Source organism: Prionailurus viverrinus, chromosome B2 (assembly GCF_022837055.1).
Source record: "Prionailurus viverrinus isolate Anna chromosome B2, UM_Priviv_1.0, whole genome shotgun sequence".
Taxonomy (NCBI): domain Eukaryota; kingdom Metazoa; phylum Chordata; class Mammalia; order Carnivora; family Felidae; genus Prionailurus; species Prionailurus viverrinus.
The window spans coordinates 73,772,732-73,791,575 of NC_062565.1; the positions used below are offsets into that span (position 1 = coordinate 73,772,732).

General features: G+C 38.7%; 1 protein-coding gene across 1 annotated transcript in view; it reads left to right on the plus strand.

Moving 5' to 3' along the window:
* Nucleotides 1-18,844, plus strand: part of LOC125166462 (uncharacterized) — a 199,856-nt gene that overhangs the window by 144,206 nt on the left and 36,806 nt on the right. Inside the window, exon 5 of the mRNA XM_047860368.1 lies at nt 10,193-10,307. Coding sequence (XP_047716324.1) covers nt 10,193-10,270 — 78 coding nt within the window. The 3' untranslated portion in view covers nt 10,271-10,307. The remainder of the gene's footprint in view (nt 1-10,192; nt 10,308-18,844) is intronic.

Sequence of the window (18,844 nt, forward strand, 5' to 3'; positions counted from 1 at the left end):
GCTTCCAGTCGCAGGATAAATAGTTCTCCATCCCCTCACTCTCAATCTAAAGGTGTCCTCAGGTCTAAAATGAGTCTCTTGTAGACAGCAAATAGATGGGTCTTGTTTTTTTATCCATTCTGATACCCTATGTCTTTTGGTTGGCGCATTTAATCCATTTACATTCAGTGTTATTATAGAAAGATACAGGTTTAGAGTCATTGTGATGTCTGTATGTTTTATGCTTGTAGTGATGTCTCTGGTACTTTGTCTCACAGGGTCCCCCTTAGGATCTCTTGTAGGGCTGGTGTAGTGGTGACAGATTCCTTCAGTTTTTGTTTGTTTAGGAAGACCTTTATCTCTCCTTCTATTCTAAATGACAGACTTGCTGGATAAAGGATTCTCGGCTGCATATTTTTTCTGTCTAGCACCCTGAAAATCTCGTGCCAATTCTTTCTGGCCTGCCAAGTTTCAAAAGAGAGATCAGTCACGAGTCTTATAGGTCTCCCTTTATATGTGAGGGCACGTTTACCCCTTGCTGCTTTCAGAATTTTCTCTTTATCCTTGTATTTTGCCAGTTTCACTATGATATGTCGTGCAGAAGATCGATTCAAGTGACGTCTGAAGGGAGTTCTCTGTGCCTCTTGGATTTCAATGCCTTTTTCCTTCCCCAGTTCAGGGAAGTTCTCAGCTATTATTTCTTCAAGTACCCCTTCAGCACCTTTCCCTCTCTCTTCCTCCTCTGGGATACCAATTATGCGTATATTATTTCTTTTTAGTGTATCACTTAATTCTCTAATTTTCCCCTCATACTCCTGGATTTTTTTATCTCTCTTTTTCTCAGCTTCCTCTTTTTTCCATAACTTTATCTTCTAGTTCACCTATTCTCTCCTCTGCCTCTTCAATCCGAGCCGTGGTGGTTTCCATTTTGTTATGCATTTCGTTTAAAGCGTTTTTCAGCTCCTCGTGACTGTTCCTTAGTCCCTTGATCTCTGTAGCAAGAGATTCTCTGCTGTCCTGTATACTGTTTTCAAGCCCAGCGATTAATTTTATGACTATTATTCTAAATTCACTTTCTGTTATATTATTTAAATCCTTTTTGATCAGCTCATTAGCTGTTGTTATTTCCTGGAGATTCTTCTGAGGGGAATTCTTCCGCTTGGTCATTTTGGATAGTCCCTGGCATGGTGAGGACCTGCAGGGCACTTCCCCTGTGCTGTGGTGTATAACTGGAGTTGGTGGGCGGGGCCGCAGTCAGACCTGATGTCTGCCCCCAGCCCACCGCTGGGGCCACAGTCAGACTGGTGTGTGCCTTCTCTTCCCCTCTCCTAGGGGTGGGATTCGCTGTGGGGTGGCGTGGCCCGTCTGGGCTACTTGCACCCTGCCAGGCTTGTGATGCTGGGGATCTGGCGTATTAGCTGGGGTGGGTAGGCAAGGTGCACGGGGGCAGGAGGGGCAGGCTTAGCTCGCTTCTCCTTAGGTGATCCACTTCAGGAGGGGCCCTGTGGCAGCGGGAGGGAGTCAGATCCGCTGCCGGAGGTTTGGCTCCGCAGAGTGCAGAGTTGGGTGTTTGCTCGGAGCGAGCAAGTTCCCTGGCAGGAACTGGTTCTCTTTGGGATTTTGGCTGGGGGATGGGCGGGGGAGATGGCGCTGGCGAGCGCCTTTGTTCCCCACCAAACTGAGCTCTGTAGTCAGGGGGCTCAGCAGCTCTCCCTCCCTTTGTCCTCCAGCCTTCCCGCTTTCCGAGCAGAGCTGTTAACTTATGACCTCCCAGATGCTAAGTTGCGCTTGCTGTCGGAACACAGTCCGTCAGGCCCCTCCGCTTTTGCAAGCCAGACTCGGGGGCTCTGCTTGGCCGGCGAGCCGCCCCTCCGCCCCGGCTCCCTCCTGCCAATCCGTGGAGCGCGCACCGCCTCGCTGCCCTTCCTACCCTCTTCCGTGGGCCTCTCGTCTGTGCTTGGCTCCAGCGACTCCGTTCTGCTAATCCTCTGGCGGTTTTCTGGGTTATTTAGGCAGGTGTAGGTGGAATCTAAGTGATCAGCAGGACGCGCGGTGAGCCCAGCGTCCTCCTACGCCGCCATCTTCCCTCCGATCCCAACCTTTATTTATTTTTGAGACAGAGGGAGACAGCATGAATGGGGGGGAAGGTCAGAGAGAGAGGGAGACACAGAATATGAAACAGGCTCCAGGCTCTGAGCTGTCATCAGCACAGCCGGACGCGGGGCTCGAACTCACGGACCGTGAGATCATGACCTGAGCTGAAGTCGGATGGTTAACCAACTGAGCCACCCAGGCACCCCAAACACTTTTTTTTTTAATGTGCAATCTAACTCCTTTCTTAAACCTAAATTATTTCTTGGTTAATTTTGCAGTTTCCAAGCCCCATGAGGATTATCTCCATTAGTTCAAACCAGTTACTCAGAGATTCTCCAAAATACCTGATTGTTCCCATAGTCTGCTTCAAAATGCAGATTACTTCTTCCTTTTTAGATATGACAAGCAGTGTTATGGTCTAAATTTATTATGTGGCATGTCCTGAGGATGTTCATTAGCTCTCTTACACTGAGAAAAGCCAAGCTTCCCCCACTTCAGTCTTGCAGATGAGGAGGCTCAGGCCAAATACAATCACCCCCAGTTGTTTTAAATGTTTCGGTCCGCCGTCATTTAACTATTTTTCATTTAATGGGCAGAGCAATCCAGGAGCCACCAAATGTTAAATGTGGGAAGGGACTTTGGAAGTGATTTAGTTCACTTCCATCTAATGCACAGTTCCTAGTCACTGAAGATTATCTTCTAGGGCAAGTTGGAAGTTACCCATACCGTTTATTCAGCAAGTCTGAATTAAAGACATGTTCATCACCTGAAGAGTGAAAACAGCTGGAGCAGGAGCATCAGTGAAAGAGAACCCACCTATTCAGTAATCTTCCTACCAGGCCATTGACTGCTTATCCAATTCAGTGCAATATTGTATTTACATATGATACCATGGGACCCTGAGATGCAGAGCTAAAGAAGCCCTAATGCTGAATGATCAACAATATCATTAGTAAAAGATGGAACATTGTGAAAATAGTTGAGACCAAACATGCTTGTCCTCCATGGTTCAAAAGGGCACATTTGCAATGCAGCAACACCCAACTCTAGAAATGGGAAGATGTTGGGATGGAAGTAGCATGGTGACAGTTCCCTCCAGATTGTTCAATGGGAAGATTGTGTGTTGTATCCAGCTTCATAATGGAGAGAATCTAAAAGGCTTGCTGAAAAATGCTGATGAAAGTGCTCAGCTGCAGACCACTATTTACCTCCTTTGATTCACTAAAGTATAAATAATCAAAATGATACATAAATTTAATTGCCGGTGTCGTATAGTTATTTTTGAGGAACAGCCACAAATCTGAGATCTGGTATTTAACAAACAGCTCAGGCTACCTACTCAGACTAAACACATAGTGTGTTTTCCAGGCTGTAATTTTATAAAAACAAAATGTCTTGAAAGAGAGAACAAGCTAGTACGATTGCTTTAAAAATCACTTTAGGAAAAGTTTCCTTACTAAACTAAAATAAAACGTAGACAATCTAACCCATTTTGCTGGCTGGCCCTGATCCGCCACCCTGCTGTGCCATGTTATTACCTTCATTTCATTGACTTCCCACACGAATATCTTCCCTCTACCAGTCTTTAGGAGCAGGTAAACTCTTCTCTCATGGGGTTTTGTTTCTCCAAGAACAGAGGTTTACATATTTTTTAGTTCTAGACTCTTTAAACTCTTAAAAATTAGAGACCCCAAAGACTTTTTGTTGTGTCTGTTGTATATATCAATATTTAATTTATTGGAAATTAAACCTGTCTTTATAAAAATAATTGTTTTAAAGCCAAATACAATTTAGTGAGAAGAGTGACTTTTTTTTTTTACACTTTTCCAATATGAATCTCTTTAATGTCTGGATTAACAGAAGAAAGCTGGATTCTCATATTTACATCTATGTTTAATCTGCTGGGATATGTTACTTTGGTTGAAGTATATATGAAAATCTATCCCCATATAGATATGTATATAGAAAAGGGAAATTTTTTTTTCAACGTTTATTTATTTTTTGGGACAGAGAGAGACAGAGCATGAACGGGGGAGGGGCAGAGAGAGAGGGAGACACAGAATCGGAAACAGACTCCAGGCTCCGAGCCATCAGCCCAGAGCCCGACGCGGGGCTCCAACTCACCGACCGCGAGATCGTGACCTGGCTGAAGTCGGCCGCTTAACCGACTGCGCCACCCAGGCGCCCCTAGAAAAGGGAAATTTGATTCTAATAACCTTTCAGAGAATTATGGATATTCTTCTACCATTCTACTCAAAGTCAACTAGTAGTAATTTCTTACAAATTAGTTGCAGTGTGAAGTCTGATATTATCAATGAACTTTTCATATTCTGTTACACTAAAACCCATTGGTATATCTTGCATTTTGAATGGATCTTTTACTCATGTATGATTTTATAATATTATGCATTGGTCATTTTCAGTTGTTATTATACAGTATCTTTAAAAAATCACACACTTCAATGACATCACAGTTGCATAGAAAAGTCTTGAAGTATTAGGAGCTTTCAAGCTCATGCCGATGGACATGTTTTTCAAAATTCTGAATATTGCCCTAAAACTTGTATTTTATCATTGACCAAAAATACTGTCAGTTATTTTCCTTGAAGAGTCAGGCTCACTTTGTTCATTTTTGAGAACATGTGTACCCATCTCTGAACTACCATGGTCTGTCTCTCAGACATTATTTCAGATAAAAAATAGTGAAAACTGGCCAGAACCCAATTAATTGCACAAGTACTTTTCCTGGAGATAACCACCATACTTTGATAGCAGAAGTGATTTGCATGTACTTCTCATAGAATATCAAAAAAATGTATATTCAAGGATCAAAACAATAAATTTAGTAATTTATGCTGCTTCAGCATAGACAATTTAAGTGAAGCTGCTTTTTAAAAAATTGTTTGTTTATTGTGACTATTTGGAGAAGAATACAATGACCCTTAGTACAGTTTAGAACCACTGCCTTGATTTGTGCTGAGGCACCAGCAGTTTTATTCACCATTGTTTTTGCCCTATCAATGCAAATGTAACACAGTGAGAAATGCAAATAATGCTTTGTATTGTTATGAAAATAATTCTGACCTGCAGATACCCTAAAAGTGTTTCAAAGACCCTTAGGGATCCAAGGAACAAAGTTTGAAAATCCCTGTCTAGTCAAGTCAGCATAATTTTATGTAACAGGAAGACTATCCCAATGGATAGCAATAATTAAGAAAATTTCTTCGTAAGTGATTTTATAATAAAGCCAATGAGAATCTCAAGATATAAGAATGTTATGTTCCCAAAACAAAACCTTTTCCTCTTCCCCACAAATCTGGCCTATAACTCTTGATTACTTAAATTCATCTGTACTTGAGATCTTGCAATAAAATGGAAATAACAAAAGCAGCTATCTAATAGGAGTGTTTGGAAGATGAGATAATTCCAAGTCAGGAGAGTACTTAGCACAGTGCCTGGCACATAGTAAGTGTAAAATAAATGGTATTGGCTACTGTTTTTTCCATAATCCTTCAACAGCCTTAATTTCCCTCACTGTTGCTCAAAATGGATATCCTCCCTTGTGAACATTACAGACATTTCATTTTTTCACAAGTGCAAGCTCTTCATTGACGACATCTCTGACTCATGAGTGTGAAGTTATTTACAGTACTCTTCTGTGATAAAAATATAACTGGGCTCCTCCTTTTAGTGTTCTCATATCACAATGCGGTTTCATAATTTCTTCCTAAAAGATTTTTAAAAAGAAACTTAATGGTGTCAAGGAAAAACTTGAAACAAAGTGCAAAGAGCCTATATAATAAATACCTACTTAACAGTCAGTTAAGTGACCGACTCAGTACCAATTTAGGTCATGATCTCATGGTTCGTGGGATTGAGCCCACATCAGGCTCTGTGCTGACAGTGCAGAGCCTCCTTGATATTCTCTCTCTCCTTCTCTTTCTGCCCCTCCCTTGCTCCTCTCTCTCTCTCTTTCTCAAAATAAATAAATAAAGTTTAAAATAAATAAATAAATACCTACTATATTGTATCTATAAGCAAAGGACAAGAGGTAGCTCTCAGCCCTTGTACAGTATGACTATTAACTCAGAATGATGAAAATTATCCTGAAAGAGTTTAAGAGTTTCATTATACAACTCAAGATTTTAATGGATGAACAGCATAAAATATTACTCTTGACATGACTTGACTTTTTCCTTTATTAGAAAATATTTTTAAATAGTTAAGGAACAACACCATTAGCAAAAATATTTAATTTTTCAGAATATTATGCTGGGTGCCGGCTGGCAGAGGATGAGACATACTGCTTAGTACAAATTCCGCAGGCTGAATGAAGGCTTTGAATTTGAATGAATGTTCACATACTTCACAAAATGTTGCCTTCCTTCTGGCTCAGACTTTGAGAAATACCTCTGTCGGTGTTTATACAGTTTTAGGAGGGCTCCACGGTTTATGATCAGATTAGCCTATTTTCCTTCCAGTGCATGGCTCTCAAATCCACATGTGGAAGTGTTTCTCTGAGACCAGGAATAAGGTAAGCATGTGCTTCAAAAGTTCCTACAGTCGTGAATTATCGAAGTCTAATAAGGGTAATCAGTTTGAGAAATACTAGATTTCAGATGAGATTTTAGCAAGCTAGATTATAGGGAGAAAAACCTGGGTTCTTAAATACTATTTGAAAATAATATTCGAAAGTAAGTCCTCCCTACCCCAGTCCCCTGAAAACTAATAAAACATCTATATGAGTTTTAGGCAACAACTTCCATGTTAAAAATGAAAATTAGATATAGGATTGGGGCAGTGCAAAGTATGTGGGTAATTCACCATCTGTGTCTCTGCTGCATGCTTCTGAAGTGGCCTTGAGATGGGGAAAAACTGAGTCAATGGAAAGACTCCCAGACACTGACACTGGCTGTGCTCATGTATAGGCATGGATGATGACATGTTTCTAATCCATGTATGGACATTGAGCCAGTGAGTGGTACCTCTGATAGACCACTATGAAGAAGAGCTGTACATTATGGATATCAACGTCTAGAAGACAATGGTTGGAACATATCTGTCTAAGCACCCTCTTACCAATCAAAAAGTCTTAATATGCACTTAACTGTGTTTAATGGACTTACACTCCGATCATTGGATGATAATGTTCATTTCAACAACATGCTTTGTGCAGATCATAAGCCTAGGAGAGAGCCACCATAAGGGTCAACGTGTGTTAAAGAAAGGGTGACCAGTGAGCAGAGTGTTCTTGGCTATAAGAAGAAAAGAATATGAAGCTTTGCCCCCTTAACAGCAACATGTCTTCAAATATATACATAAAGACAAGTGAATGAGTGAGTATGTACATGAATAGACAAAGGGATCACCAGTAATCCATCAGTAGAAAACCCAAGCATCTTCTACAACTTGCATAGATACTGTAATGAATAATTCACTTTCTTACTTTGTTTCTGCAGCCTCTTGAGCTCAACTTAATCCTTGCACAAAGTGACAGCTGGAAGTAGTATTTCACTTTTATAACTTTCAGAACATTTCTTGCAGTCAAGTATTTGGTTTTGTGCCCATGTTTGTTTTTGCACCTCCTTGTGCTACACAGCAACCCTGCCTTCTCCAAGCCAAGGCCAGACAGTCTGGGAGACAAATTTCAAATGGCTGACAGTGCCAGGTTCCAGATATAAAAAGTCATCTTTCCTCTGTCTCTCTCTTTTTCTGGTGACAGAGAGAGTGATTTCTCTGCAATGTAACATTTGAAATTATGCCTAGCTTTTGCTAACGATAAGCAAGCTGCCAACTCTGAAAGAATTGGGAGGACACAGGATTTGAGAGCCCAAGCAGTGTTGGGAAGTTTATTCCTCACCTACTTGTATGGTTGTGGTAAGAGCCAACCACACTCAATCACCCTCTCCATTTCCAGGATTCTGGACAGTCCAGTGAGACAAAAGAAATGCAGACACACACCACACACACACACACACACACACACACACACACAGAGAAGTAAAATAAAATAGACAAAAGTAGTTAAAAGAAGAAAAATAACTAGACTTTCTAGTAAAAAAAGTAAAAAGAAAACCAAAGACATATTACATATAGGATAAGTGTCTTTGATCATATCATAAACATCAAAATTAAGGTAACATTAATGTCAAGAAAACTGTGGAAGACTTCAAAATTAAAGGCTTAAATGTTTACCTCTTCGAACAAGTTGTCTTCCCTTCAGTTGAACTTGCAAAGTATTTACTGTCTCTGCCTTTGACACTTTATACCAGCTTTAAACATAGTAGGCATGAGTTACAGTGAGAATTATGAAAAAGGAAATTCTGGGGAATCAAAAGCCAGAATCCTATAGCTTTTCATTTCCTCCCCACTCTTACTATCAACAACAGACTTCACACCATCTCTGCTAAATTTCAGATGCCAACTCCTCTCCATTTTTATTACCCTCTGCAAGTATCATCTGTATATTATCACCTTATTAAATTTCTGTAATGGTTCCCAAAAGTTCTTCAGTTGAAAGCAAAACTCATAATCATAGGCTTCTCAATTTATCAGCTGCTAATTCCTTCATTAAACACTTATTGCACACCTAGTACATGTCAGGCATTTAAGAGATGTGGGAAATACACAAATGAAAGATGGGCTTATAGTGTTGAACAACATGCAAAACACAGTTTTGGAAGAGAAACTGATATATAAATCGCCTTCCACCAATCAGAGTGATGAGTGCTACAGGTTGAAGCATATGGAAGTCTTTCTGAGAGAGACAATTATTTGTTTGCTTTAAAATAAAAAGTAGACATTATCAAAGTGAATGAAGTCCACTCACAGGGAACAGCATGATGTAGAAGTGCACAGAGGAAAGAAAGCACATAGTTCAGGGAAGCAAAAGAGAAACAGCATGGCTGGAGTATAAAGCATACGTGGCAGGTGATGAAACCATTCTATTAAGTAAGAGATAGCTCACTAAAAGCTCTCAAAGGGTTTGCATTTTAACTCTAGTATAATGAGGTGACATCAAAGATTTTAAGCAAGAGGATTTAAACATGATAACTTTTTGTATTTTAGAAAGATTTCTCCAAAAGTTCCGTGGAGAATGGATTGATAATAGGACCAATCCAGAAGTTATTATAGAGGAGAGAGTATGGAAAGAAAGATATGGAACGATGAAATTTAGAAACAGAACAGAAAACATCTGGTCACAAATTGTATTGGGGAATTATTGTTGAGAGCGAGAAAGCAACAAGATTCCCAGCTAACAATTTTGTGACTTTAAAGAATGATCAGATTTGGGAGGAGAGATAAACTCAATTGTTGACATGGTGGCTTTTTAAATGACCTTTGCATGTACAAGCCTCTGCATGTAAGGCATGTACTGGAGCAGGAGGAACATATTTAGGCGTCATCAGCCTACTATTTACATATATATTAATTAAAACCCAGGAAAGTAGATGAGGTTTATTTGAGTTTTATACCTAAAATACAAATCAATGATGTAAAAGTGAGTCAAAAGAGTGATGTCATGAAGCGATGGGAGAAGAGAGTTTCAAAAACGAAGTCATCGGGGCGCCTGGGTGGCGCAGTCGGTTAAGCGTCCGACTTCTGCCAGGTCACGATCTCGCGGTCCGTGAGTTCGAGCCCCGCGTCGGGCTCTGGGCTGATGGCTCGGAGTCTGGAGCCTGCTTCCGATTCTGTGTCTCCCTCTCTTTCTGCCCCTCCCCCGTTCATGCTCTGTCTCTCTCTGTCCCAAAAATAAATAAATAAATAAAAACGTTGAAAAAAAAAAAACGAAGTCATCAACAGTATTAAACACAGCAAATCTGCTGGAAGTAATACTTGACACCTCTTTCTTATTTCACTGGCAACACAAGTAATATGGTCACAGAAGGCAGAGAAATACAATACACCTTGTGTCCCGAAAAAGAACTAGGATATTGGTGTACAGCCTTCATGAGGATATTAGGGCATCGCTAGATACAAAAGGTTATTAGGTTTAAGGACAGATTTTTGTTTGGATTTTAAGAGAAAGGTAATGGCACAAGTGAAATGCATTTCCACAGCTCACACTTTGTGCTCTTGTGTGTAACCTACTCGGTAAACATCATTTATGTCCCTGCAGGAATATCCTTCCTACTACATTGGCTATATCTTCAAAACTCTGCTCAAAAATTACTTCATGTGGGAAGCTGTCCATTGATGAGGCTACTTGGCTGCATGTGTCTAATTCTATTTAGGTAAGTATATTTCTTCATGTTTTCATTGTTGACTTATTTGTGTCTTTTTCACGTGTTTCACAGTCTTTCCCCCTAACCTTCTAGAGGGCAAGAATGTTCCCTTTGTTTCTTTTCTTTCCATGTGGTAACTGGCCACAAGGTATATTCTCAATCCGAACTGTTTCTTTATGGCCAGAGAAGTCTCTTCAGCAGAGTTCTTTTAATCTGACCACCCCTGAGGACATAGAGTCATTTATACAATGGTTTATAAAGAAAACTGCAACTTGTTTTTTTCCATGGCTGAAGAAGCAGGAAATTGAGCAGCAGTGGCCTAACTCTTATGGAAACTCCACCCTGTGTACTGGCACCATGGTAATTTTGCCTAGACTGCTTTCTGGGACTAGCCCAAACCTGTCAAGCTCTCACTTTAAAAACTTGCAGATGTATCCACCACATATTTATACACTCACATTTATTTGCAGAGAAGTTGCTACCGAGATGAGACACCTCATCAAGGAGCCTTACAACTGAGTTGTTTTTATGATGACAGATTTACACAGGTATACCTTCATTCTCTCATCTGGTTCTCCAGGACCATGGCCATATATGTGCAGAGTACCTGTCTGGGTTCAGAGTACAGTCTGACCTGCAGGACATGTGTGCTAACTGGCACCTACACATCAAAACCATAATCTAGGCCTCACTAGCTCAGTGCAGTCTCCTGAGCTAAACTACCACAGATATGCAAACTCAGAAGGGCCTTAGAAGTGAAGCAGGTGCAGATGCATTGTGGTAAGGATTTCCATTATGCTCAGAGCTGAAAATTCAGATTCAGTCATTAAATTTTTGAGCTAGGAGGAGTCACAGAAACCACCCACACACAAAATAAATAGGCCAATACATAACCCAGACAGACCAGAAGAGAGTTTTTAAAGAAAAGGGGAAATTTGTCAAGAGTGTGTTTAATGGGAAGATGAGTTAGGCAGGAAGGACAGTGTATGATTAGAAAAAAGCTAAGCAGGGGCTATTTGGATGTGTCCTAAGGACAGGATCTATTATGATTCAGTAAAGCTACTAAAGATCTTTCTCAGAGAGGTGAGAAAATGCAATTTTTGGCCCTAATTCCACTTCTTGATTCAGAGTAAAAGAAATACTAAAGAAGTCTCACAGCCAAATTGTAATCATAAATAATTTTCCTCTCAAGTGAGTTGACTCCAGTTGGCACTTATCAGCTTACAGGTCAGCACAAATGTTTTTCTAATGAGCCATAAAAGGGGAAAAGTATAGTCTAGACTGGCAGTCAAAAAACCTGCTGCTTTCTTTCAGCAATTCGACTGAGTCTGACTCGGGGTTACTGGCCCAAACTGATAATATCAGCTCCCTGACATATTAGGTGCCAACAGGATCTCACCTTAAGTGGTGTAAACTATTGTAACAATGGGCAACGTGTATTTCAGGGCTGAGTGGTCTGGGCCACTGACTGGCTTCCAATATACTCACACATTTCTTTTTCTTTTTTTTTTCCCTTCTAGTCCTGCCTATATTTCTACTTTTATTCAATGCGTCTCCAATCTGATACGTTTTAGGCCTTGCTAGTGGTTCCCACTAGAAGCTTTATGGAAGGGTTAAAGAAGTTGCTGTCTCATTATTTGTAGTGAAATGCTGCTGAAATGGAAGTTCCATAAGGGCAAAACTGTGTATGCTTTGCACATAGTGGGTCCTCAATAAACATAGACATGTGGTGTTTAATATGTTTTCAGTAATTGAAACTCATTTCTCTTAAATTTTCTGATGAAAATATGTATGAACAGTATTGAGGTACTATATCCTATCCCCATTCCCCAAACATCTTAAAGCACCAGGAGCAGAAAGCTGCTTGTTAGAGACTGTTTGCATCTCCACAAAATTCATAAACTGAAATCTAATCCCCAATGTGATGGTATTTGGAGTGGGGCATTTGTGAGATTATGTCATTAACGTGGAGTCCTCTTGAATGGAAGTCCTCCTTACATAGGAAGAGACCAGCAAGCCAGCTAGCTCTCTTTCCACCACATGATGATATAAGAAGTTAGCAGTCTGCATCCTGGAATTGGGCCTTTATCAGAGCCTGACCACACTAGCCCTCTGATCTCAGATTTTCAGCCTCTAAAACTGTGAGAAATATATTTCTATTGTCTATAAGCCACCCAGTCTATGCCTTTGTTATAATAGCCCAAACAGCCTGTAATACTGTTTATAGAGTACCAAGTCTTGAGTGTTTCCAGCCAGCCTCTCAATCAGTAGTTGTATTTCAGTAAAATCAAGAGAATAAAAAGGGAAATAGAACCAGGAAATAGTTTGGATGTCCCTAACTCATTTTACTCATTTAGAACAAGACTTCACAGGATTTTGGAAACTCATATTGTCACTGTTGCCTTTCTAATATTTACCCCAACAGCTAAAATTCTCATACCATAAAAAAATTAAAAAAAAAATAAGTTAAAAAAAAAAGAGTACAATACAAAGTCTTTAGCAAACTATGAGGAATGTGAGCCTCTTATGGGGAGGTGCTGGGTTGCAGCTCAAAAGACTTGTTGGAAAAGGAATAGGTCCAAATTGTAATAAAAAGAAACAAACAATGCTTAGCACTTCTGATCTGTAAACAAGTGGAGATGTTTTCCAATTTTATACTTCTAGTAACTAATGTCCGGCCCTATCCCTTCAAATTCCATTGACTGGTAACCAGCACAGGCCAGTTAACTAACTACTTTACTGAGTCCTATGGTGACCAATGAAGACTTACAAATCATTATTCAGTTTTTTTTTTATGACATATTGTGAATTTAGAGACGAAAATACCGAAGTCACCTACTATAAATTTAGACTTCTACTTTAGATTTGAGGCCTTTTTATGACAAGGGCAATAGAAATTTTAGAGTAAACCATCATTAGCACACCCAGCACACTACCTTCCAAATCTTTAGGAAAACCATCATTCTACAACCTTCCTGTTTGAAAACAGAAACACAGACTACTTTTACCCAGGAGACCCAGGAGGGTCTTTGCAGATACGTGCCATTCCTACAATCTAAATAGAAGGAAATGACTTAAGAAATACAAAGATCTGTAATTTCTTATGCTATAGCCAGGTAAACTGAGTCTCACTCCATTGACCCAAGGGCATGGCTAAATATTTTAACTTAATATCACAGTTTGATTTTGTGGCATACTTTTTGGCTACTCCGTATTAACACAGGTGATCTAGTGGTGCATTCCCCAGTTTCTGTGTTAACCCTGGAATGCCCATCAGAGCTGCACCTCAGTGAGGGAAGTTAGTATTTTCCAAAGAAAGAGAGCCCAAAGGAATGATATTGTGATAGCCTCACCCCATCTCAACATGCCCCCTATTCACATCCGATAAACCTTTTAAATCTAGAAATGGAATGGCCACCTTATACCTTAGCATATTCAGGAATCCTTACATGCCAAGAGCCAACATTATAAACAAAAAAGTAATCTTTAGTAGAATAATTTAAAACCAACTCTTGTCTCCTTTCAGGCACTGAAAAGAAAAAAAACTTAAGAACTAATGAAATGCTCTAATTCACAGGTAAAACATCATTAGATTTAAATCTGAGTCATTAGATTTAAATTGACATACCCTGAACAATGTAACTTAAAAAAATTCATTTTTAGAAAACAGATAAAACTGATGGTTTTTTTACGGGATCTGAATTCACTTAGAAAGAATATGAAATAGCCACTTTCTATTTAAAAAAAAAATGAGTTCTCTGATTTGGACAACCTGCAAAATCCCACTTCCTTTCTCCTAAAGAAATATCTTTGTTTATTCTTTTGAAGATTAAAAAATTAACATTTTAAACACTTTATGTTATTGTTAGTAGTTGGAAAAAAGTATATACAAAATTGGTTTAGATTTTTCAGAAAATTTTAATTATATCTAAGTGGTATACTTTTCAAAGAAAGAGGGAACAGTTTAAAACAAACAGACTCTATTTGCTTGTTAAACACAATTCCACTAAATTTCTAAACTTCTAAAAAAACTCATGACACTAAAGTATTAATCAGAGTTTGTCAACTGGCACGTATGGTTCATAGCAACATCCTGGTCTATCCGAGACAACCTTGCGATTTCAAAATAATAAACAGTAAGGAATTGCCATCAACCACAGTGAACACTGCAGAACTTTCATCCAAGTTAAGGCAAGGCACGTGATGACAGTTGAAAAAGCAACAAGGAAATTAATAATTGTAGAAGACTTAGCATGAGTTAGAACACCTCAAGAAGTATCTCACTTAATCTTCACAGTAAACTTTAAAATACATTATTAACCCCATGCAAAATAGGAAGAAACCAAAGCTCAAACACAAAGTATTTCCCCAAGGTCTGTCAGGGAGTTATCAGTGGGGCCTTAAGGTACAGGCACTATGAACTGAACTATGTAGCCAGTATAGGAGTATATTTGTGTTTTAAGATCACACTGTACTTCTGAACCCTCCTTGGAGACACTGGTGACTCCGTTAGCAGTCCTGGCATGTTACAGAAGACCTCAGTGAGTTTGCATCCAGATCCTGAGGCTCAGTTTTACATATGTGAGTAATAAAGCCAGTCAGAGGCAAAATTGCGAAGTTGGCAGATGTGGTCTTTATTGTTTCCACCCTACTTTGCCCTGAGGCATCCTGATTCCTTGCAGATGCCTGGCCCCTTCAGTTGGCCCAAGCACTGACTGGAAATGGCCACTCCAGCCCCTATAACACCTCATACTGCCTTGAGTTATAATCACCTGAGTGTCTACCTCCCCACACTCTCCACCAGATTGTGAACCTCTAAAGCACATAGAGAGCATCTCATTTTTTCCATGCTCTATGATACTTACCCCAGAATGGGTGCTCAGTGAGTATTTGTAGCAAAAATAATGAATATAAGACTCTTCTTCCTCCCAACACTAATCAAAATATTCTAGGCCTATAGTTCCACCTTACAGTTCTCCAAACTTTGCTTCTTAAGATGACAAACAACTAATAATATGAGCGGTTAACTTATTAAGAAATGACTTACTGCTTGAGTCAGATCTTGTATATCAGTATTGTTGTATATGTGTGTATATGTTTTGAAGACTAAATACCTAGTCTCTGTAGTACATAAACTGACTACTTTAAACTTGGGCAGTTGGACACAAGTTATTAAAGTGGACAGTATCGGGGCACCTAGGTGGCTCAGTCGGTTAAGCCCCCAACTTTGATTCAGGTCATGATCTCGCAATCCCTGAGTTCGAGCCCCGCGTCGGGCTCTGTGCTGACAGTTCAGAGCCTGGAGCCTGTTTCAGATTCTGTGTCTCCCTCTCTCTCTGCCCCTCCCCCATTCATGCTCTGTCTCTCTCTGTCTCAGAAATAAATAAACTTAAAAAAAATTTTTTTTAATAAATAAAAATAAAGTGGACAGTATCTCATTAAGATTGAATATGGAACAATAACAATGCATGGGCACAACCAGCATGCCAATACCTAGGGTGATGTGGTTAACAACAGTAGAAAACTACAGGTGAATGTTAATACTGCACATTTGACATATGTTATCTTATTTAATCCTTAAAACATTCTTTGAGGCAGATACTACTCCAGTTTTATTGAAGGGGAAAAAAAAGTCCAGAGAAGTTATATATCTTGCCAAGACCAATCATGGAGTAAATGGTAGAGATAGCATTCATATCTGGCCTAGCAATAGTTCTCTTTTACTATGCCTGAATCCCTGGTCCTCAAAGTTATTGTCCAAGCAGCAGCTGGAGGACTGATGACTTAATCTACTCCAAAGAAGTTTGCCATGAGGACTAGAATTATCAACCCTCTGTTCATATGACCAAAGTGAGAAATGTCAGGGTAGAGAAGAAAAAAATCCATCTGGGGCACAATTATCAGAACCTTGGCAAGGACTGCACCTAATATGCCAAGAGTACCCTTTCTCTTATGATAGAAGCCCTTGCCCTGGTAACCACACAGCTATTTCTGATTCTGAACCAGCCAGGTCTCCCCAAGAGGCCCTCTCCAATGAGAACCTGGAGGGTTTCTATAGCAATAGCCTCAATAAAGATCCTATTTAATTAGAAATTCACTTCATATCCCATCAAGATATTTCAGTTCTATCTAAAAGTCACAACACAAAAATAAAATTCAAAACAATCTTGTGGCTGATTAAATGGAGACAGTGCAAAGAATGAAAGACTGACAGACAGGAAAAGGGCCTAACTCTTGTCTCTGACACCAACTGTGAAATCTTGGGTCACTCCCAAATCATGCTAAATGTCAATTTTCTCAGCAACAAGGTTGTAATGATGGCAACTAGTTTTTAATATGCTTGTGACAATTATATGAGATAATTCATAGAAAACATATAGTAGAGGTTCAATGAATTATGGCTCTTATTATATTGGAGACTTCTGTATATTTAAAAGAGATTGTTGATATTATTTTAAAAGGAAGTTGTGAATATTGACAACCAACCTGATATTCAAATCCGTTTTTTCCTAAGAGGAATTCATACTGAAATGACCTTAATTATTTGCTGGTAATCAACATGTAGTTAGATCCTGTGGAGTATATCACAAAGCCTCTCGTGTTTATCCTGTGGGCATGAAGACAATCAATAGGGCTTATACAGTTAGGGGGACTCATGACTGTTTAGATAACCATAGTGGCGATTATTATATATCACCCTGTAGTAAATTTATAGGACTTTGTAATAGCCCTGCTCAGTTTTTAGAAATGTATTTTTTTCCAAAGAGTACAAACCTCTAGTTATAAGATGTACACAGGGGTATTTTTAATCTCCATTTTACTTAGTGTTTTATCAGCATTTGGTCCTGACATCTCTTTGACTTCAGGTGTCTTTTTTTCTTCTTTCTTTCTTTCTTTCTTTCTTTCTTTCTTTCTTTCTTTCTTGTATGTTTTATATTTTAAAAATTTTATTTATTAATTTTTTAATATTTATTTATTTGTTTTGAGAGAGAGAGAGGGAATGAGTGGGGGAGGGGCAGGGAAAGGGGGTGACAGAGGATCCAAAGTGGGCTCTGTGTTGACAGCAGCAAGCCTGAGGTGGGGCTCCAGTTCATGAATTGTGAGATCATGACCTGAGCTGAAGTCGGACCAACTGAACCACCCAGGCACCCTGTTTATTAATTTTTTTTTTATCAAAAACTGCATACTGCCCTAGCTGAGTGTCTTTATTATTGTTTATTTGTTTGTTTGTTTTAGTTGAAGTAGAGTTGACACACAATGTTACATTAGTTTCAGGTGTACAATATATTATTTTTTTATGATTGCATATAAAACATGTTCATTTTTGAGAATTCAAAAATCTTAAACATTATAAGGAAGAAATGAATATCACCCCATATCCTAATATTAACATTGGGTTTATAATCTTCGGTTTCTCTCTCTTTCTCTTTTTTTTTTTTTCAGTCTTCAAATGTGTGTGTGTACCACAACCACACAACTCTTTTAAATGTGCTGTTCACATGAAATATGTGATGACTATTAGATGTTCTTCTAAACATGGTTTCTAATGGCTGCTTCATGTTGCATCTTAAGAATTTCTTGTATTTTTTTAAACAATTCTTTTTTTTTTAATGTTTGTTTATTTTGAGAGAGAGAAAGTGTGTGTGAGCAGGGGAGGGGCAGAGAGACTTAGAGAGAGAGAATCCCAAGCAGGCTACACACTATCTATCAGTGCAGAGCCTGACATAGGGCTCAATCTCATGAACAGTGAGATCATGACCTGAGCTGAAATCAAGAGTCAGACACTCAACCGACTGAGCCACGCAGGCAACCCTATTTAACCAATTTTCAACGGGAATTATAACTTTATTTTTAATGTTTTATAATTTTAAATATTGATGATGAATATAATTGTAGACAAATTTTTGCACATATTTCTTTTTTTCTAAAATAATTTTATTTTCTATGACACATTTGTAAATTTTCTGTGAAAATAGATTGCACATTTTCATTCTTTGGATACATATTTCAATATTTGTATTGAAATACACCTCAGTTTATCAATTTTACTCATGAACTACCAACTACCAATATTTACTCAAATCTACAAACTCTGGGCATTGTGATAAAAAGATCTACCAGTTTGATAGGTAAAAATGCTACCAAATTATTACTCTGATTTATAAGTCTTTCTGACTTGTGAGTTTGAGAATTTTTCAGACATTTATTGAACATTTGTTACCCCTTTTTAAAGAATTATCTATTCATAACCTTCTCCCAAAATTCAATTGGTCTTTATCTATAATTTCAAATCATTCAGAGGAGCTTCTAAAAGACTAATAATATAAATCTTTTCGTGGTCCCATATATTATAAATATTTTTCTCAGTTGGTCACTTGTGTTTTCTTATTGCTTAAGGTGTTTTGATTTTCCATATTGAGACATTTTTCATTAGTCAAGTCTGTCAATCTTTTAAAAAGAAAATAACAAAATAACAAGACCCATGTAAAACAGATAATGTAAAAAGGTATCAGAAATAAAGCAAATGCACTTCAGTTAACACAAAA